At 43.5% G+C, this 15,650-nt stretch overlaps 1 protein-coding gene across 1 annotated transcript in view; it reads right to left on the bottom strand.

The window, feature by feature from the left end:
- LOC147639078 (Tetratricopeptide repeat (TPR)-like superfamily protein) overlaps positions 1-10,742 on the bottom strand; it is a 58,379-nt gene extending 47,637 nt beyond the window's left edge. Inside the window, exon 1 of the mRNA XM_086787230.1 lies at positions 10,239-10,742. Within this exon, the coding sequence (XP_086643356.1) occupies positions 10,239-10,356 (118 nt within the window). The 5' untranslated portion in view covers positions 10,357-10,742. The remainder of the gene's footprint in view (positions 1-10,238) is intronic.
- Positions 10,743-15,650: the final 4,908 nt, after the last annotated feature.

The raw sequence follows: 15,650 nt of genomic DNA, 5'->3' as shown, positions 1-15,650 counted from the left end.
ACACATCTCTCTGTGTTTCTTGTGCTGATTATTTTCTGCAGTCTACTTGCTCTTGTCTACCCAAGTTTGGATATCATTTCCGCTGCATATTCTGACATTGCCATCCATACAGAAGTGATGGGAGTTGCGTTGTGGATTACTTCATTGGTTCCCCCTCCTTGATTTCCAATACCCCTATGTTCCATGTGCTCCTACTCATGCTAAGAGCTGACCATTTCCACCTTCCTCTCAACCTTAAAAGCTCCCACAACTCACTACCCAAAGTGTCACCATCAGTATCACCTGTCAGGAGCACGACCTTCTCTACAGCCTTAACTTATCTACCCTATTGGCCCCAATCTAAACCCTTTACACACTCACAAAATAAGCTTTTCTTCTTAGCCATCCACTCCACACCGCAGCCTAAAAAACCTTTCCAAAGTCCACAAACAAAGCCCCAAAAGGCACTACCCTTCAGAATGGATGGTATGATGACGAACATAAGATATTGTGTCTGAAATGGAATAAAGAATTTAGCCTTCACCACCCACAAGCCAACCAAACAAACGAGCAGAGGTGTCTCATTAGACGCAAGAACCAGTCAGAAATTTTCTACAGTTTTAACTCCAAAGAACTTTGGCTTCGCTTCCTAGAGGAAACATCAGCCTCTCCCCCTCACTCACCCAGCTATATGGCAAACCTACACAAACACACTCCTCAATGCAGCGAATCAGTCCCCCAATGGATGTCTCGAATACAACTCGACCCACCACATCTGCTCTTCTATAGACTCAGCCCATGACCCAAACTATCCGGAGATTCAAGAATGGCAAGGCAAAAGATCATGAAAGCCTACAATCGGAGTTGTTTACCAACAGTTGCACAACCCTCCAATCATAGCCAAGCATTTCCACTCGTTCATGAGGCAGGGAACCCAATGAACCGACAAAACTACAGAACCATTATGTTATGCCATCTCATGGAGAAGATATCTGGATCAGCAGCTTAGTGATGGCCCAAAGAGACAAGGGATCCTTGCCATGGGCCAGGCAGGCTTTTGTCAAGATCACTCCACATTGGACCACATCTTCACACTTCAGGCCGTCATTGAGGAAGCCAAGCATCGAGGAGATAAGTTATATTGCTGCTTTGTGGATTTTCGCAAGGCTTTCCATGCGGTCCCACCAGCCGGATTGATTGGTCAGTTGAGAAGATGACGTCATTTGGGTCACAATCACACTATATGGGTTGTGTACATGCAGTGCAGATACTCATAGCCAATATGAAGCATGATTGGGGTAAAGCAAGGTTGTCCTCTCTCCTCCCGACATTTTTTTGGTCTCTATATAGATGACTTGGCAGATTTCATTGATAAGACTCAGTGGCAAGGGCTCCACTGTAGCTCAAACGGTTCTCTATTCTTATCTATGCATGTTGTAGCACTTTTGTCCCACATTGCAGATGGATTGCAGAGACCCTTAGATGCATTACTCTCTTTCTGTAGCTGTAGCACTATTGTCACACACAGCATAAGGGTTGCAAAGACACTTGGATGCAATATACTCTCTCTAAGAAATGGGACGTGATGTTCACCTTGTCAGATGAAGGGCCATTCTCTATTCTATTCTATGCAAATCAAGGTGGTACCAAACGTTATGTACTGTACAGATCCGTACGTACTGTACGTTGTTTGGTACAGGGAAAAATTTTAAGGTACGTAAAAATACGTACCATTGGTAAAAATACATAAAAATACATAAAATCTCAAAAATTTCAACCACCTACATAAAATTTCAGTCCATTGACATATAAAACTTGAGAGAGAGAGAGAGAGAGAGAGAGAGAGAGAGAGAGAGAGAGAGACTTGAAGGAGAGAGAGGCTGAGAGCTCAGTGCACGGTCCACAGATGGTGGGCTAAGGCTCTGAGAGAGAGAGAGAGAGAGAGAGAGAGAGAGAGAGAGAGAGTTATGTTGCTGCCTTGGGGGATTGAGCAAGGGTGGGTGGGGAAAGGGGGACGGGCCAGCATATTGCCAGCCGTACTGGGCGCCAGTGGTGGCGAACAGAGAGGGCGGCTACGCACAGAGGCGCGAAGCGAACAGGGGCGGTGAGGGCAGAGGCGAACTGTGGCGGCGGTGAGCAAGGGGCGGCCCAGGGAGAAGGTGGCGGCGACAGTAGCGAACAGAGAGAGAGTGCGATTGTAGAGGAGAGAGAGCATGGCGGCTGGCCCTTACCGGAAGGTTGAGGTCGTACGGCCTCCAGAGTCCAGACGCAAGACGCAGGCACGCCGCACAGAAGGACAAAACGGCGAAACGTTTATAGCAGGCGAAACCCCAAAAAAAAAACGTACGATCGATCCATACATGCGGATCGATCCGTACGTACGGATCCCCATACGGTACGGATGTACACTACGGATTGGATCCGTACGTATGTTTTGATCCTACCTTGATGCAAATGATGTAGCGCTCTCGTCACACAGAGCATAAGGATTGCAAGGACACTTGGACGCGATACACTTTTTCTGTAAGGAATGAGACTTGCATGTTAACCTTGGCAAGACGAAGGTCATGGTCTCCACACAAGTTATCAAGGGCTGCAAAAAGACAGTTTCACATTTAAGGGACAAAAAAGTGAAAGCAGCGAGGGAATACACATAAATATGAGTTGTGTTCTGAGGCCCTAAATTCCTCATGAAACAAGCAGCAGATGTGAGATATATGCATCACTATCAAGCTTGGAAGTTGGCGAGGCAAAGCCTTCTTTTCACTCAGAACTTGGACCAACAGCCCTGGAGCACCATTTTGGGCTGTAGATTTCACATCACAAGATTGGAGTCCCATAGAAAACTCATCGCGTAGATTTACACCCATTAAACATGGATACAGCCAGGGATGCTCCCATCAAGGATGAGCCTATACTAAGATCAGTCTCTAACAGTCAGGACAGATGGATTTACTTAGATGCCATGTTACCGTAACATGCGGAAGCTTACAAACATGATTATACTTCGGATAACGAATATTCGGCACCTTAAGTACGCTTGTCATAGCTGTCCAGCTTATACAAGCCTTTCTATCGTTTTCCAGAAGTGACTATTTCATACCCTTTGATGGGTCTTTTACCAAACACTTCCCATCTTCAAATTCAACCTTTAAACCTTGGTCGTTTATGGCTGAGACGGAGAGCAGATTTTTCTTTATCCCTGGAACATACAATACATTTTTCATACAAATATTGGCACCATTGGCTGCAATAAGTATGACATTGCCAATTCCCTTTACTGGATATGTAGTATGATCTGCACATGATACAGTGCAGCCATTTAAAGCATAAACCAAGTACTGAAATACATCTTTGCATGAAGTGATGTGGCTTGAAGCACCACTATCAAAATACCATGATACATTTTGTCTGTCAGATGCAATGCAAGACATCATTGTCTGAAGCACTTGGTGTGCCACTAGTGCATGTGACCAAAAAAGTGTACTCTTCCTAGATTACATTAGCTGATTGCTGTGCTTTGTCATCAGAAGAGTCTGCTACTGCATTGCCTGCTTCTTTCCTTTTCTCTTTTGCAATCCGCTTCCTACATTCACTGATGTAGTGTCCAGGCTTATGGCAGTAGTGACATTTGCCCTTCTTTTTGGGCTTGTTTGCATCCCCTTTGTCAGACTTTTCACCACCAGAAGAGGGCTATCCATAACCAGCCTTGCTAGACTGTTGTCCCCCATGTTTAAAGCTCTTTGCTTTACCCTTATCCTTGGCTGTAAATGCCTTGTCTCCACCACGGTTGCTCGATAAGTTTGCTCTTGTTTGCTCTTCCTGCAAGAGTAAACCCACCAGCTCTTCAAAAGTGACGGGATCACCACCTCCTCTCATTGAGAGGTTGAGAGAGGTGTGAAAGCCCAAGTAGGAAGGTGGTAAAGAATGAAGAGTGTTGGTGACCATCTGTCTATCTGGGATAACCTCATCAATGTTGAGCAATTATTCCTGCAAATCTTTCACTTTGGTGAGAGATGATCTGCCATGGAGTCACCCACATCCATAGAAAGAAGATCCAATTGCCTCTTCAAGTAGGCAACTCTTGCCTCGTTGCGTACCTGATACATTGCTTCCAATGTGTCCCATGCAAGCTTCGATGTCTTGCAAGAACGAATGTGCGGAATAATAGTCCTTTTCACTGAAAGGGCTATCAATGACATGGCCTGTGCATCTCTTGAGTCCCATCTCTGCTCTTGTGTGGGAGCAGGTTCTACATCAGGAGCTACCTCCCCTTTGAGGCGTGGCTGGCTGTATGGTAAGTGGGCGTGTGTCATCACCACACACGATGCCCCAAAGCCCTTTGGCTACCAGCAAATTACGGATCATGAAACTCCAAAGGGAGTAGTTAGATCCATCCAACTTGTCCTCCTGGGTGAGCACACCAAATACATCTGTAGCATTTTGTGCCATGTCAACAAAATATACCTGCAAGCAAACCAAACACCAATGTGCACTGCCAGGCAACCAAATGTCATGTGCAAATGTTTGCCTGCAAACCGAAGCAAGTGTAAACCTGCACCAAATTGTCCAATTACACACAATGTGTATACATATGCAACAAATCACAGCTGTAATGCCCAATTACATGCTCCAATCTGAAAAGCCCCAATTTTTATGCACTCCAATCGCTTCAAAAGTGCAATGTGCATTTAATTTGTCAATTTTCACAAAAGCCCCAATTTTTTGCAACTGAAAGAAGCTCAATTTGCTGATTTTGACCTCAATTTGGAAAACCCCCAAATTGCAAGCAAAGCAACATGTCCAATTTTTCAATTTGGCCTCAAATTGAGAAATCCCCCAAATTGCCTGAACCTTGTACCACCTGCAATTTTTCTTTGAATTTGGCCTGCACAAAAGTGTCTGCAAAATTTGTATCTTTTAATGCATTTTTTTACTCAGATGAAAAGTACCTGCAGGCGAGTGCAGTACGGATGGCATAGGCTTGTGTTGCAGGCGTCAATTGGGGAGCACACGTGGAGAAGAGTGGCATAGGCCGTTTCAGTACCAGCAACCAGGCGTGCAAAGGCGCAGGTGAAGATGTCGTGGCAAGGAGCCGCCGGAGCTGCAGAGTCGACGGGGAGGCAGAGCCGCCGGAGCACACAGAGTCGACGAACGTGGAGGCGGTGGCGCACAGAGCCGACGGGCTAGGCGGAGGTGGCGGTAGCGGGTGGAGGCGGTTGTCTGCGCACTCGCGCCGCCGGAGGAGCTGGGCGGCGGTGGCTGGCTGCGCACTCGCGCCACCGAGAGAGCTGGGCGACGGTGGCTGGCTGCGCACTCGCGCCACCGAGAGAGCTGGGCGGAGGTGGCTGGCTGCGCACTCGCGCCGCCGGTAGAGCTGGGCGGAGCGGCGGCGGCGAAGAGCTAGCCACTAATGAAGCCGGCCGGGCTGAGCGACAGCAGCTGGCTGGGCGGCGAAAACCAAGAAACGGCCGGAACGTCAATTTCCGATGGTATTCCACAGTCAACTGCAGGCCCTGGACTAAAGCTCTGATACCAATTGTTGGTGTTGGACTCACACACTCACACACAAACCTGCACATTAGGGTTAGGTGCAGGATAGAGAAGCTCACACACAGAAAATGAGAGGGAGAGAGAGAGAGAGAGAGAGAGAGAGAGAGAGAGAGAGAGAGAGCCAAAAGTGTGGTAGCCACAAAATGCAAGTCAACCCCTGCATGTGTGCCACATCAAAATATTATATGTATAGTGTCCTTTCACACTTGATATCCAAGGGGAAAAAACACATGGGAAAAAAGTGCCCTTGGTTAAGCCCTGTTCACACATAGCACTACCATAAGTGAGCATATGCCTACAAGTCTCAGGCCGGTGTATTCTCTTCGAAGATAGCTTCACAGTCACCTACAGCTTATGCACACTTCTGCCCAGTGTTTGGTCCCTTGTCCTTGTGTCTAGCGGTCAGTCAATCAGTTTGTCCACTCAATCGTGTGGACACAGTTCAACTTGTATTCAGTTCTCCATAAGAAATAAAGCAAATACTCCTGCTTCTTGTTGGGGGAGGGGGGGGCCCTCAATGGGTAATTTGGGACCCCATCTGGTGTCATCTCGACTACATCTTTCAGTTCATGTATGCGATTCAAAGGATTGCTAAAGACTCACTAAACTCAGGTATAAAGAAGGCCTCATTGTTTCACACGGTCCTAGCTTGGCATATGCTACAACAAGCAGAGGTACTAGACCACCAAGAGGATTAATTGATTCTTCTTGCAATGTTTCTATGTGCAATGGACACATTTTGTGACAAATCTAAGTGCTAGAACAGGCTGCCCTTGACACTGGTAAAGTAGCTCCATGCAAATTGGGGAGAAGCAGGTTGCACACCAGCATGGGCAATTTTGAGCAAGTGCCCCAGGTCGTGTGCAGCAGATTTGGGCGAGTGGCTAGGTGCCCACATGTGAACAGTAAGGGTCATTATAATAAGGTTTAATTGGGCTGTAAAGTTAATCAAACCTGAATAATATAGCCTACCAGGCAATGACTTGGACTAATGACCCTGTAATGGGGTGCCTCCAGCCCATGTTTCAATATCGACTAATTTGCACTCAGAGCTCTTCAGCTCACAAGTTCACAAGCAAGTGGAGAAGCGAGGAGAAGGATCTAGCACAACCAGCATTTGCCCCTGAACAGTTATGTTCATATGCAACTTGGGCTGAGATCGACAATTAGATAATTCTTTGTATGTTGAACCATCAATTGTACATTCTTTCATTGTATATAATACAAGTATTATGTTGGGTGTGAATGTGTTTGCAATTCTTCCTTTGCACATCTCTCTTTGTTAGCACTTTCACAACATTAGTAGACTGACAGAACCTAGGATAATCACCAATGGTCATCGGGGAATGACTAGCACCTTGGAGAAGCTTGAGCGGCATTTTTACTGGCTTAAGATGAGGCGAGATGTCTTTGACTATGTGTCCAAGTGTGAGATTTGCCAGAAAGTTAAGCCCTTGCCTATTCGAGAAGGACCTTTTCAAGATATATCGATGGACTTCATCACTACTCTCCCTCCCTATGCAGGTAGTCATAACATTTAGTGTTTGACCATTGTTGATCAATTAAACAAGTTTGAGTAAGTGGGAGCAATTTTTGCCTTTGGTTAAAGTAGTGCTTAATGACTTCTATTCTTCTTCCATTGGCAAGCCCCTTATGAGGCCGCTTTCAAGCATCCTTTTCAGTCTCTATTGTTGAGATCATTTTTGTAGGTACCCGAGGTCTATCAGGTAGTGGAGTCCTATTCGGACATAGTGGAGTCAATCAAGCCAAAGCTCAAGAGGCGTACACCTGCCAAGCTAACAAACATCGTCGAGACGTGTCACTCAAAGCAAGGGCTTGGGTATCTCTTCAGATCATGAAACAAGTGAGCAAGTGTTGTCAAAAGTTATCTTTTCGAAGTTTCGGTCCCTTTCCCATTGTTAAAAAGATTAATGACATCTCCTTGAAGCTTCAGCTACTTGACAATTGGTCTATGCATGATGTTTTCCATGTTAGCTAGTTGAAGTTGTTTCAGGGTATTCCTCCTTCGAAGATCCTAAATGACAACAACCGGACATCATCAATGATGCACAGATCCTAGAGCTGGAATAAGTGGTGTTGCACCGATCCAAGCATGGTACCGGTCGGAAGAAGACCAAGTTCAAAGACCGGGGGACCCACGAAGCCGTGTGGTTGGACGAGGACTTCTTTGAGCAGTATCCATCATTGTTGGCAGATTATCTGAAAGCAGTCCAGATCCTACCAACAAGTTAAGCAAGAGGGGATGTCATAAGCAGCCATCCAAGGGCATAAATGATCTTGCAACCTGTAAACTCCAGGGTCAGCCCAAGCAAGAAGAGGCAATTGACCCTTGAATAGCTTGCATAAGGGGAGCATAGAAATCAACCATATCTTCATCATCTAAAGGAGAGCATAGAAGGTTGTCCAACCATCCTGTAACCCTAAAACGCAGCTCATCAAGAAGGCCACCTCTGGAGCAAAACGCACAGCACATAAGCGGCCTACAGCAGCAAGAAAATGCAGCATACAGGCCGACCAGAGAGCTGCAGCAGCAGCAGGGTATATACAGAGAGAAGACGCAGCCCTAAAGGTGCCCCAAATCAGCCCCAAAAGAGACATTCCATTCATCCCAAAAACAGTGCCCAAGGTGTTTTTGTTCACTATTTAGCGGACAGAAAGGAAGTCAATCTTGTACTTCATTTACATCTTGCAATACATAAGCAAATACACCTGGCAAACAGTTTGGGGGCCTTAAGCGGGTGGTTGGGACCCAATCAGGTGTGTCGTGTGTTGTCTCCATCTCTCTATCTCTCCTTCATCATTTCTGCAAATTTCAGCAAGCACTCTAAGAAATCTCTTCTCTATTATACCCATTCACAAGTGACAAGGGGGAGACCCAGATCTACTGGACCATCATGGTTGGTCATCTCAGGCATTTCTATGTGATTGGGCCACGCAACAAGGGGTTCGAGCCATTGGCCAAGTAGGCTTTCAGCGAGACCACTCCACACTAAACCATACCTTCACACTCACAGCCATCATTGGGGAAGCCAAACATAGGAGACAATCCCCTGGCTGAAAACAAACCATTTGCTGCTAGCTGCTTGGTGCAGTGCAGCACTCCCGTACTAAAATTGCGCTTACCAGGTGGGACCTTAACAGTTCCTCAGTTGTATCTTGGAAAAATCAATGCCCTTTTGTCACTAGCAATGACTGCCCTGAGAGTGATGATGCATGCTCTTGTGATGCCGCTCCAGACTGTAATCATCCGACCGTGAGATTGTTCCTTATGACAATGGTCATGGCAATCACGAGACCATCCCTCGTGGATGGCTCTAAGAATCCTCACAAGAAGGTGCATGGCAATCTCCCAAATGTCCCTCATGCCGTGGTCATAGCAACACTGTTGTGGACTTTCTTTGTGTATGCCTGCCAGGGTTGAGACCGCAATTGGATACGGCACACTAAGTGCAAAGGCCTCCATCTGGGGACTGAGGACAGCTAACTAATCACTTACGCCAACCAGTGCAGATGCGTGCCTCCATGAACATGATGAAGAGAAGGGGCAACAAGCAAAGGGAACCCAAAGTTCACTTTCCCCAATACCTAACTATGCTCTCACTATGCTCTCCTGATTCTACACTAGTTAAGACAACAACACATGGGTTCCTGGAGAATATAATTTTGCCCGAAAACAGGCAGATCTCGACATTTATATTAAACCCTATTTTGCACAGTAGAACCGCTTCTGCAGAATTCTAGCTGAAGCAAGGCTCTACTATCACAAATCTGACTATTCACAAAGCTGAGTATGCTCTCCTGACTTTATGGGCTGCTTCCCTAAAAAGGCAAGCAATGATCGGAAAGAAAACTGTTGCCAATCCTAAACTTCGATACCAAATGTATGACTATTTGTATTATGAAGTGTACGCAGAGAGAGAAGTACAGCAGAAAGTCTTGCAAACACATAATCATACACAAGTAGTAATCCTACATTAAACTTGTAGTATACACAATTGAGTACAAAAGGTGATCAACACTCTGATCTTAACCCAAGTTGAAGAGAAAACGCTCAGTCCAGATGCAAACGTTGGCTAAATCAGTTTTCCTACTTTTCAAGGTCACCTGTAGACCACTTGTGCAGACGTGACGGAAGGAGACTATGATGATGATAAGTGGGGAGCTTGGGTGTCTAATTATCGGCCTTCCTACTGAAAGCTTCTGGGCTGATGCCCAGTGCTCCTCTGGCCCTGTTAGACGCCCATGTGGCCCTGATGGCCCATGCTGGAGTCCACAAGGCTGAACGCTGCTTCTGTGTGCCTTGGTTCTGCAAGGCCTCGAGCATCACGATGCTCTCCGACGCCATGGCAGACTCCCATCATAGAGGACAGACATCTTTTCAGCCATCAGATCTGTACTGGCCAAGGATAGTATCACCGTCACTCCCTCTCATACAATGCCATGCACTTATACCACAGGCAGTGGCAACAGTTGTTTTCTTTCGGTTTTTTTCTTTCCATGGCAGTGTTGTATCACCTTTTGGTCTCATAGACCCTTTGGATGACGTTAATCTCTCTCTCCCTCCCCCCCCCTCCCCTCTCTCTCTCTCTCTCTCTCTCTCTCTCTCTCTCACACACACACACACACACACACACAAAAAAAAGAAAACCATTGCTTAGGAACAACTTGAAGCAAGAAGCAGCTACCATCGTGATGTCCGGTAGTAGTAGTAGTGGAGCAAAGTGCTATTGGAGGGGATGTGTTTGCTCCGAAGCTACTCTTTGGCCTGGCCAAGGTGGCCACAGCAGGCAGCAGCCTCCTCATGGCTTCCTGTTACCATGGCTCCAATTCCTTCATACTAAGATGAAATAGGAATAAATTTGAAATGAGGGGGTCGCTTAAGCTAAAACGCTCATAGGGGTGATCCTGCAGTGGGCCTATTTGCGCAGAAAATACTGGTGATTGTCTCAACACGCGGTCTGGGAAAGCCTAGAGAGAGCTGCAGTTCGCTCAGAAATTTCATTTCAAGTGGTTTTATGATTCGTTTCAATTGGTGCCAGACCAAGGAGTATATACTAGACCCTAAACCCCAGCTTTGAGCCCAAAAGAGGGCAATCTCCCCGCCCATTTCTCATGAATGAAAGTGTCCCCCTCTCTCTCTCTCTCTCTCATGAAGGGGTTTCAAGGTCTCACGGTTGATCATAGATGTTAATAGAACTCTCTTTCTCCCTCTACCGACGTTAATACCCCCCTCTCTCTCTCTCTCTCTCTCAATCTCATGGGTTTGAGAGGGGCTCGGGTGAGAGCCAAAGTGACATGGTGGCAAGGGGATATGGAAGGAGGCATTGAGCACAAGAGATAATGAGAGATGAAGACAGATAAGAGTAAAATAAAACTAAAGGGGGACATGGAAGGAGGCAAGGATAAGAATAGACAATGTGAGAGAGATCAGGACCTTTATTCCACTTAGTGAAAATTAACCCATAAGCGTATACATAGGCATGAAGCAAATTAAATACAAGAACCTTAGTATGAATAATATATAGATAGTTAAACATAACCATTACACAAGATTGGGTGCAATCCCCCTCCCACCCCCAAAGGCATGTGTGGCTCCACCCCCCACAAACCATATCATAAAATTAGTCCTTGGAGCCATAAATAGCATCTTTTCTAAGTTTGGGCTTTCTTTACAACAAAAATAACATTTGTTCAATATTCCAATGTATCAATAAAAATAATAATATTTGCATAACCACTATGTACACATGGACCTAGTGATGTAAATCAACTTGTGCACACACGCACATTATAATAATGCAGGGCTATACAAATAGCATATTAATTAAATACTCAAATGCCATCACATGTTCACAAAATATTATAATATTCAGATCTTAGTCTTCACAGCACTGTTCAATCCATCATCCATGCGACACCTCAATCGGTACCCTCGCATTGTGTGACAACTTTGTCGATACCCTGGTGCATAGCTCATAACCTAAAAGTCACAATCATAACCCATGTTAGTTAAGCAAACAATTGAAGTCACATCAATCAATCCCAACGAGATCATGAGAAATAGGCACAACATAATAAATTTACAATACCAAATAACCAACATGTCAGCATAATCACATGAGAGTCCACCCAAGCATGGAAATCCATCCACCACTGATCATTTAGCTAGTATCAATTTAATATATATGCCCATTGGCACAGTTCATGTGGGCATCCCCGTCAAGAAATAAAAACATAATGTCTCTAATAAACTCATGGATGGACAATTCGTAACATTCCCTCTTGCTTGGGTTGCAACTGTTGTCAGTTGCCTATTTGTATGAGCATATGACTTCGTGATAAATGTGGAAAGACACGATTTTATATTTCAAAAGATAGGTATCCTCAAAATCTAATCAATCATATGTGAAACAAGTCTAAGTGTCCCATACCACAAAGGCACATTCCACATACAAACACTTGTTATAGTACAAAGATAAGAGATATAAATGTGTCTCGTGTATTCACATGAAATCAATCTAAGTGTCCCATACCACCAGATTAACTCTATATAAAAGACTCATTAAGAACATAAGTTTGAGATGGAGGGTCCAGTTCCCTCTGAAACTTATATGGGCTTGGTATGATAAGGGATGAATGGGGAAAGTGACTCTTTTTTTTTGTCAATGGAATTCTTCCCCTTTTTTAAAAATTTTAGAATTAACTGAATTTTCCCTATGAAATTTTCTTGTACCAATTTCTCTACAAAAACATCATTTGTATATAAGGATTTTGTTGATGCCTTGAGCCTTTGTTTTTTACTGTTGAAAGCCTTTGTTTTTTAGTGTTGAAAGCCTTTGTTTAAGCTTTGTAAACCTTTTGAGTAAGGTCTTATGATAAGCCTTTAATGTTTAAGACTTTGTAGACCTTTTGAGTAAGGTCTTATAATAAGCCTTTAATGTTTAAGGCTTAAAGCTTTAAAATATTAATATTCTAATAAAATCTTAATCGTCTAAATAAAAACAAGCCTTTAATGTGAATATTGCCACCAACGCTTTATGTGAGGAAGCGCGGATCGCCGACTTCTACTATCCAATGAGGAAGGAGATGATTAGCGATGAGACGCCTTGTTCTGAGGGTAGAAGAAAACCCTTCATGTCCCGATGTGAGTGCATCCATCTGGAAAAGATGTAGAGTTGTGCAAAAACTTTTCATGAAGAAGGCATGATTTTCTTGAAAACTTAGGTGGTTTTGCAGGAGTTTAAGAGGTTTTGAAAGCTTTGTAAGACTTTAGGCTTTGATTTTTGGCATTAACCATTGGATTTAACCTTTACACCCCATACAAAGCCTTGTAGAGCCAATGTACTTAAGCTTCCAATTATATAACTGTCACTTGAAAGTGGTCTTAAGCTCTGATACCACTGTCAGGACCTTTGTACCACTTAGTGAAAATTAACCCATACACGTGTTCAACAAACATAAGCATATACATAGGCTTGAAGGAAATTAAATACAAGAACCTTAGTATAAACAATGAGTTAAACATAACTTCTATTTTGGAAGTCTCCTTTTATGAGGAGTAGCCAATGTGGTGAGCACCTTGATGTAGTTCCCAGTTTGGACATTGTATGGCTAGATAGTTGGGAGATATGTAGATTTGGCACTCTACCAAGTAGAATGCACGCTTGTGCAAGCTATATGACCACATTAGAGGAGTGTTGGACACAACAAATTGAGAACACAATGTTCTCAGGCTACGGGGGCCATTTGAGCGTCCAAACAGTCGGGATGTTGCAGTCTAATATGGTCCTAGTGAGATGATGTGGTCAGTTCGTCATTTTGGACCAAGTTGTGGGTTGGCTGACATGGCCGCCCCACATCAACCCTAGGTACTATACATAGACTAGTTTGGCATTAGTTAATCAGTGGGTTCATTGTGTTCAAGCAATCTTGTAAGCAGGACATAAAAGAGGGAGGCTTGGGAGATTGGATCTAGCTATTACCACGTTGGTGAAGCTTGGAGGTGATGGAGAACCCAAGCTTGGAAGCAAGGTAAGTATCCCCACCATGATGGTTGTTACTTATTTCCATTCTTAATTGAATGAGATAGAGTTCTTGAGGGGGTAGGTACGAGCTATAACATTTTTGGCGCAACTATCAAGGAAGAATTCTTGCTTCTTCCTTCTTCTTTGAGCACTCACCTCCTTCCTTACATGTTTCAAATCAACATGTTCAGCTTTGGTGAAGTTTTGACTAAACATGGCATGGAGGGAAACAAGCCAGTCATTTTATAATTTATTTTGTTGTTTTCAGCATCTTTGCTTTTTTACGTGAAAACCCAAAGTGTGTTGTTTTTTGCTTTTGTATAAATCATAAAAACCACAAACAATAATGTTGTTTGAGTCTTACTAAAGTTATCATTACTTTAGATTGGGTAAGGAGGTTCAAACTATACCTTTTGAGCATGATAAAACAAGTTTTGGACCCCAAAAAATTTGACCCAAGTTTAAAACTAGTTTTCACGATAATGAGCTTTTTCACGACATGAATTTGTGCGCCAAGAAAAATTTATGAAAATCATGTCAAAATTTTAGGGATTGCCTTGTTAAAATAAAAAACCTTATCCTCATATCTTATTCTCTAATTTTGAAAGAATATTGGCATGAAAAAACAGATAGATATTCATGCATGACAATCCCAAAGATAATCATGCTGTGAATTTCTTGAGAAAATCATGCCAAAATTATTTCATATATTGGGTTGTTAAGGTGACTAAATGTTATAGACCGACTGTTAAAGTTCATTGGGAAAGAGTAGATCAAGTCCATTTGGCATGAAAAAATTTGAGTTTTTCATGCATGTATCTCATTGTTATTCATGCACTAAGATTATCTTTGGGATTATTTCACTTGTGTTTTTTGCTTAATCTGATAAACTTTGGAAACAATGCTAGTCCATATTATCACCTTGAACTTGAGGGAAAATTGAACAATTTCCACATGAAAATCCAGAGTTATTTATGCTATGAATATTTGGGTAACCTAAGGCTAATAAACAAAGAAAAATTAGGTCCAAGTAGTGGGATTGGGCATGCTATAACATTCTTTCATGCACTTGATATTTGGAAAATATTGGGAGACAAAATTGCTCAAGAGGATAGTGCATCAAACTACCACTAAGGATCTTCTTGGTTTGCTAAAGAAGTGTTGGATCCGGTTCTTCCGCTTGCTAGCACACACCAAAGTGAGTTTTCTTGGAAAAGTCTAAATTCGAGCGAAACCAATAGTGAAGAATCCATGGAGGAAGCTCAAATGGTTGATGAGCCAGTGGAGGAGGAGAGGGTTACAGCCTCCCCCACAATATCTGGTGGTCTTCTAAACATTGTCAAAGGGCTATTCTGATTGTAGCTACATACATCAAGAGGCTCACTTAGCTCGATGAGGGTCGTGTAGTACTAAAGGTTCTCAACAACAAGAAAAATAGTTGTGTCAATGGCACATCCCTTACAAACTTTTTTTTAGAGGAAACCTTTACGCATCCTAAAATAAGCAAATCTCTTTCACTCCTAGGATTAAGAGGGACATGAAAGACATCGCAAGGAGTGGAGAGACCTTTTTCCAATGAGCGAGGAGATGGAGGTAGAAATAAAATTTAGAGAGACCTTTTTCCCAATGAGTGAGGAGATGGAGGTAGAGTTAAAATTGAGAGAGATCCAAATGCAAATGTAAATTCTGAATCAAAATAAACAAGAACTGAATGCAAGAAAGGCCTTAGCAGAACAAAGAAATCAAAAGGATGCAGCTTTAGAGCCGATAGGAAAGGGATAGAATGGAAGTTGCAGCACAAGCCCAAGCCCTTGCCCAAGCCTTGGTAGAAAGGATTTCACCCTTCGAATTGAACACTAAAGATTCTAAGGGAGAATGGGAAATAGCTACTTTTCATGGGCTAGTGAAACCAAACTTGGAAAAGGAGGAAGAACCTACAAAACACCTCTATAAAAAGGAGGACATCAATGAAATGATAATAGATCTTTATTTTCTTGCATACATGATGTTACAAGGAAAAGAAAAGGTTTATGTGGGGAAAGATGCACTGAACATGGAAATCCCACCTTTCCC

Source organism: Cibotium barometz, chromosome 4 (genome assembly GCF_041138505.1).
Source record: "Cibotium barometz isolate CiBa-2024 chromosome 4, ASM4113850v1, whole genome shotgun sequence".
NCBI lineage: Eukaryota > Viridiplantae > Streptophyta > Polypodiopsida > Cyatheales > Cibotiaceae > Cibotium > Cibotium barometz.
The sequence above is the reverse complement of the archived record's forward strand: the minus strand, read 5'-3'. Positions and strand labels throughout refer to the sequence as shown.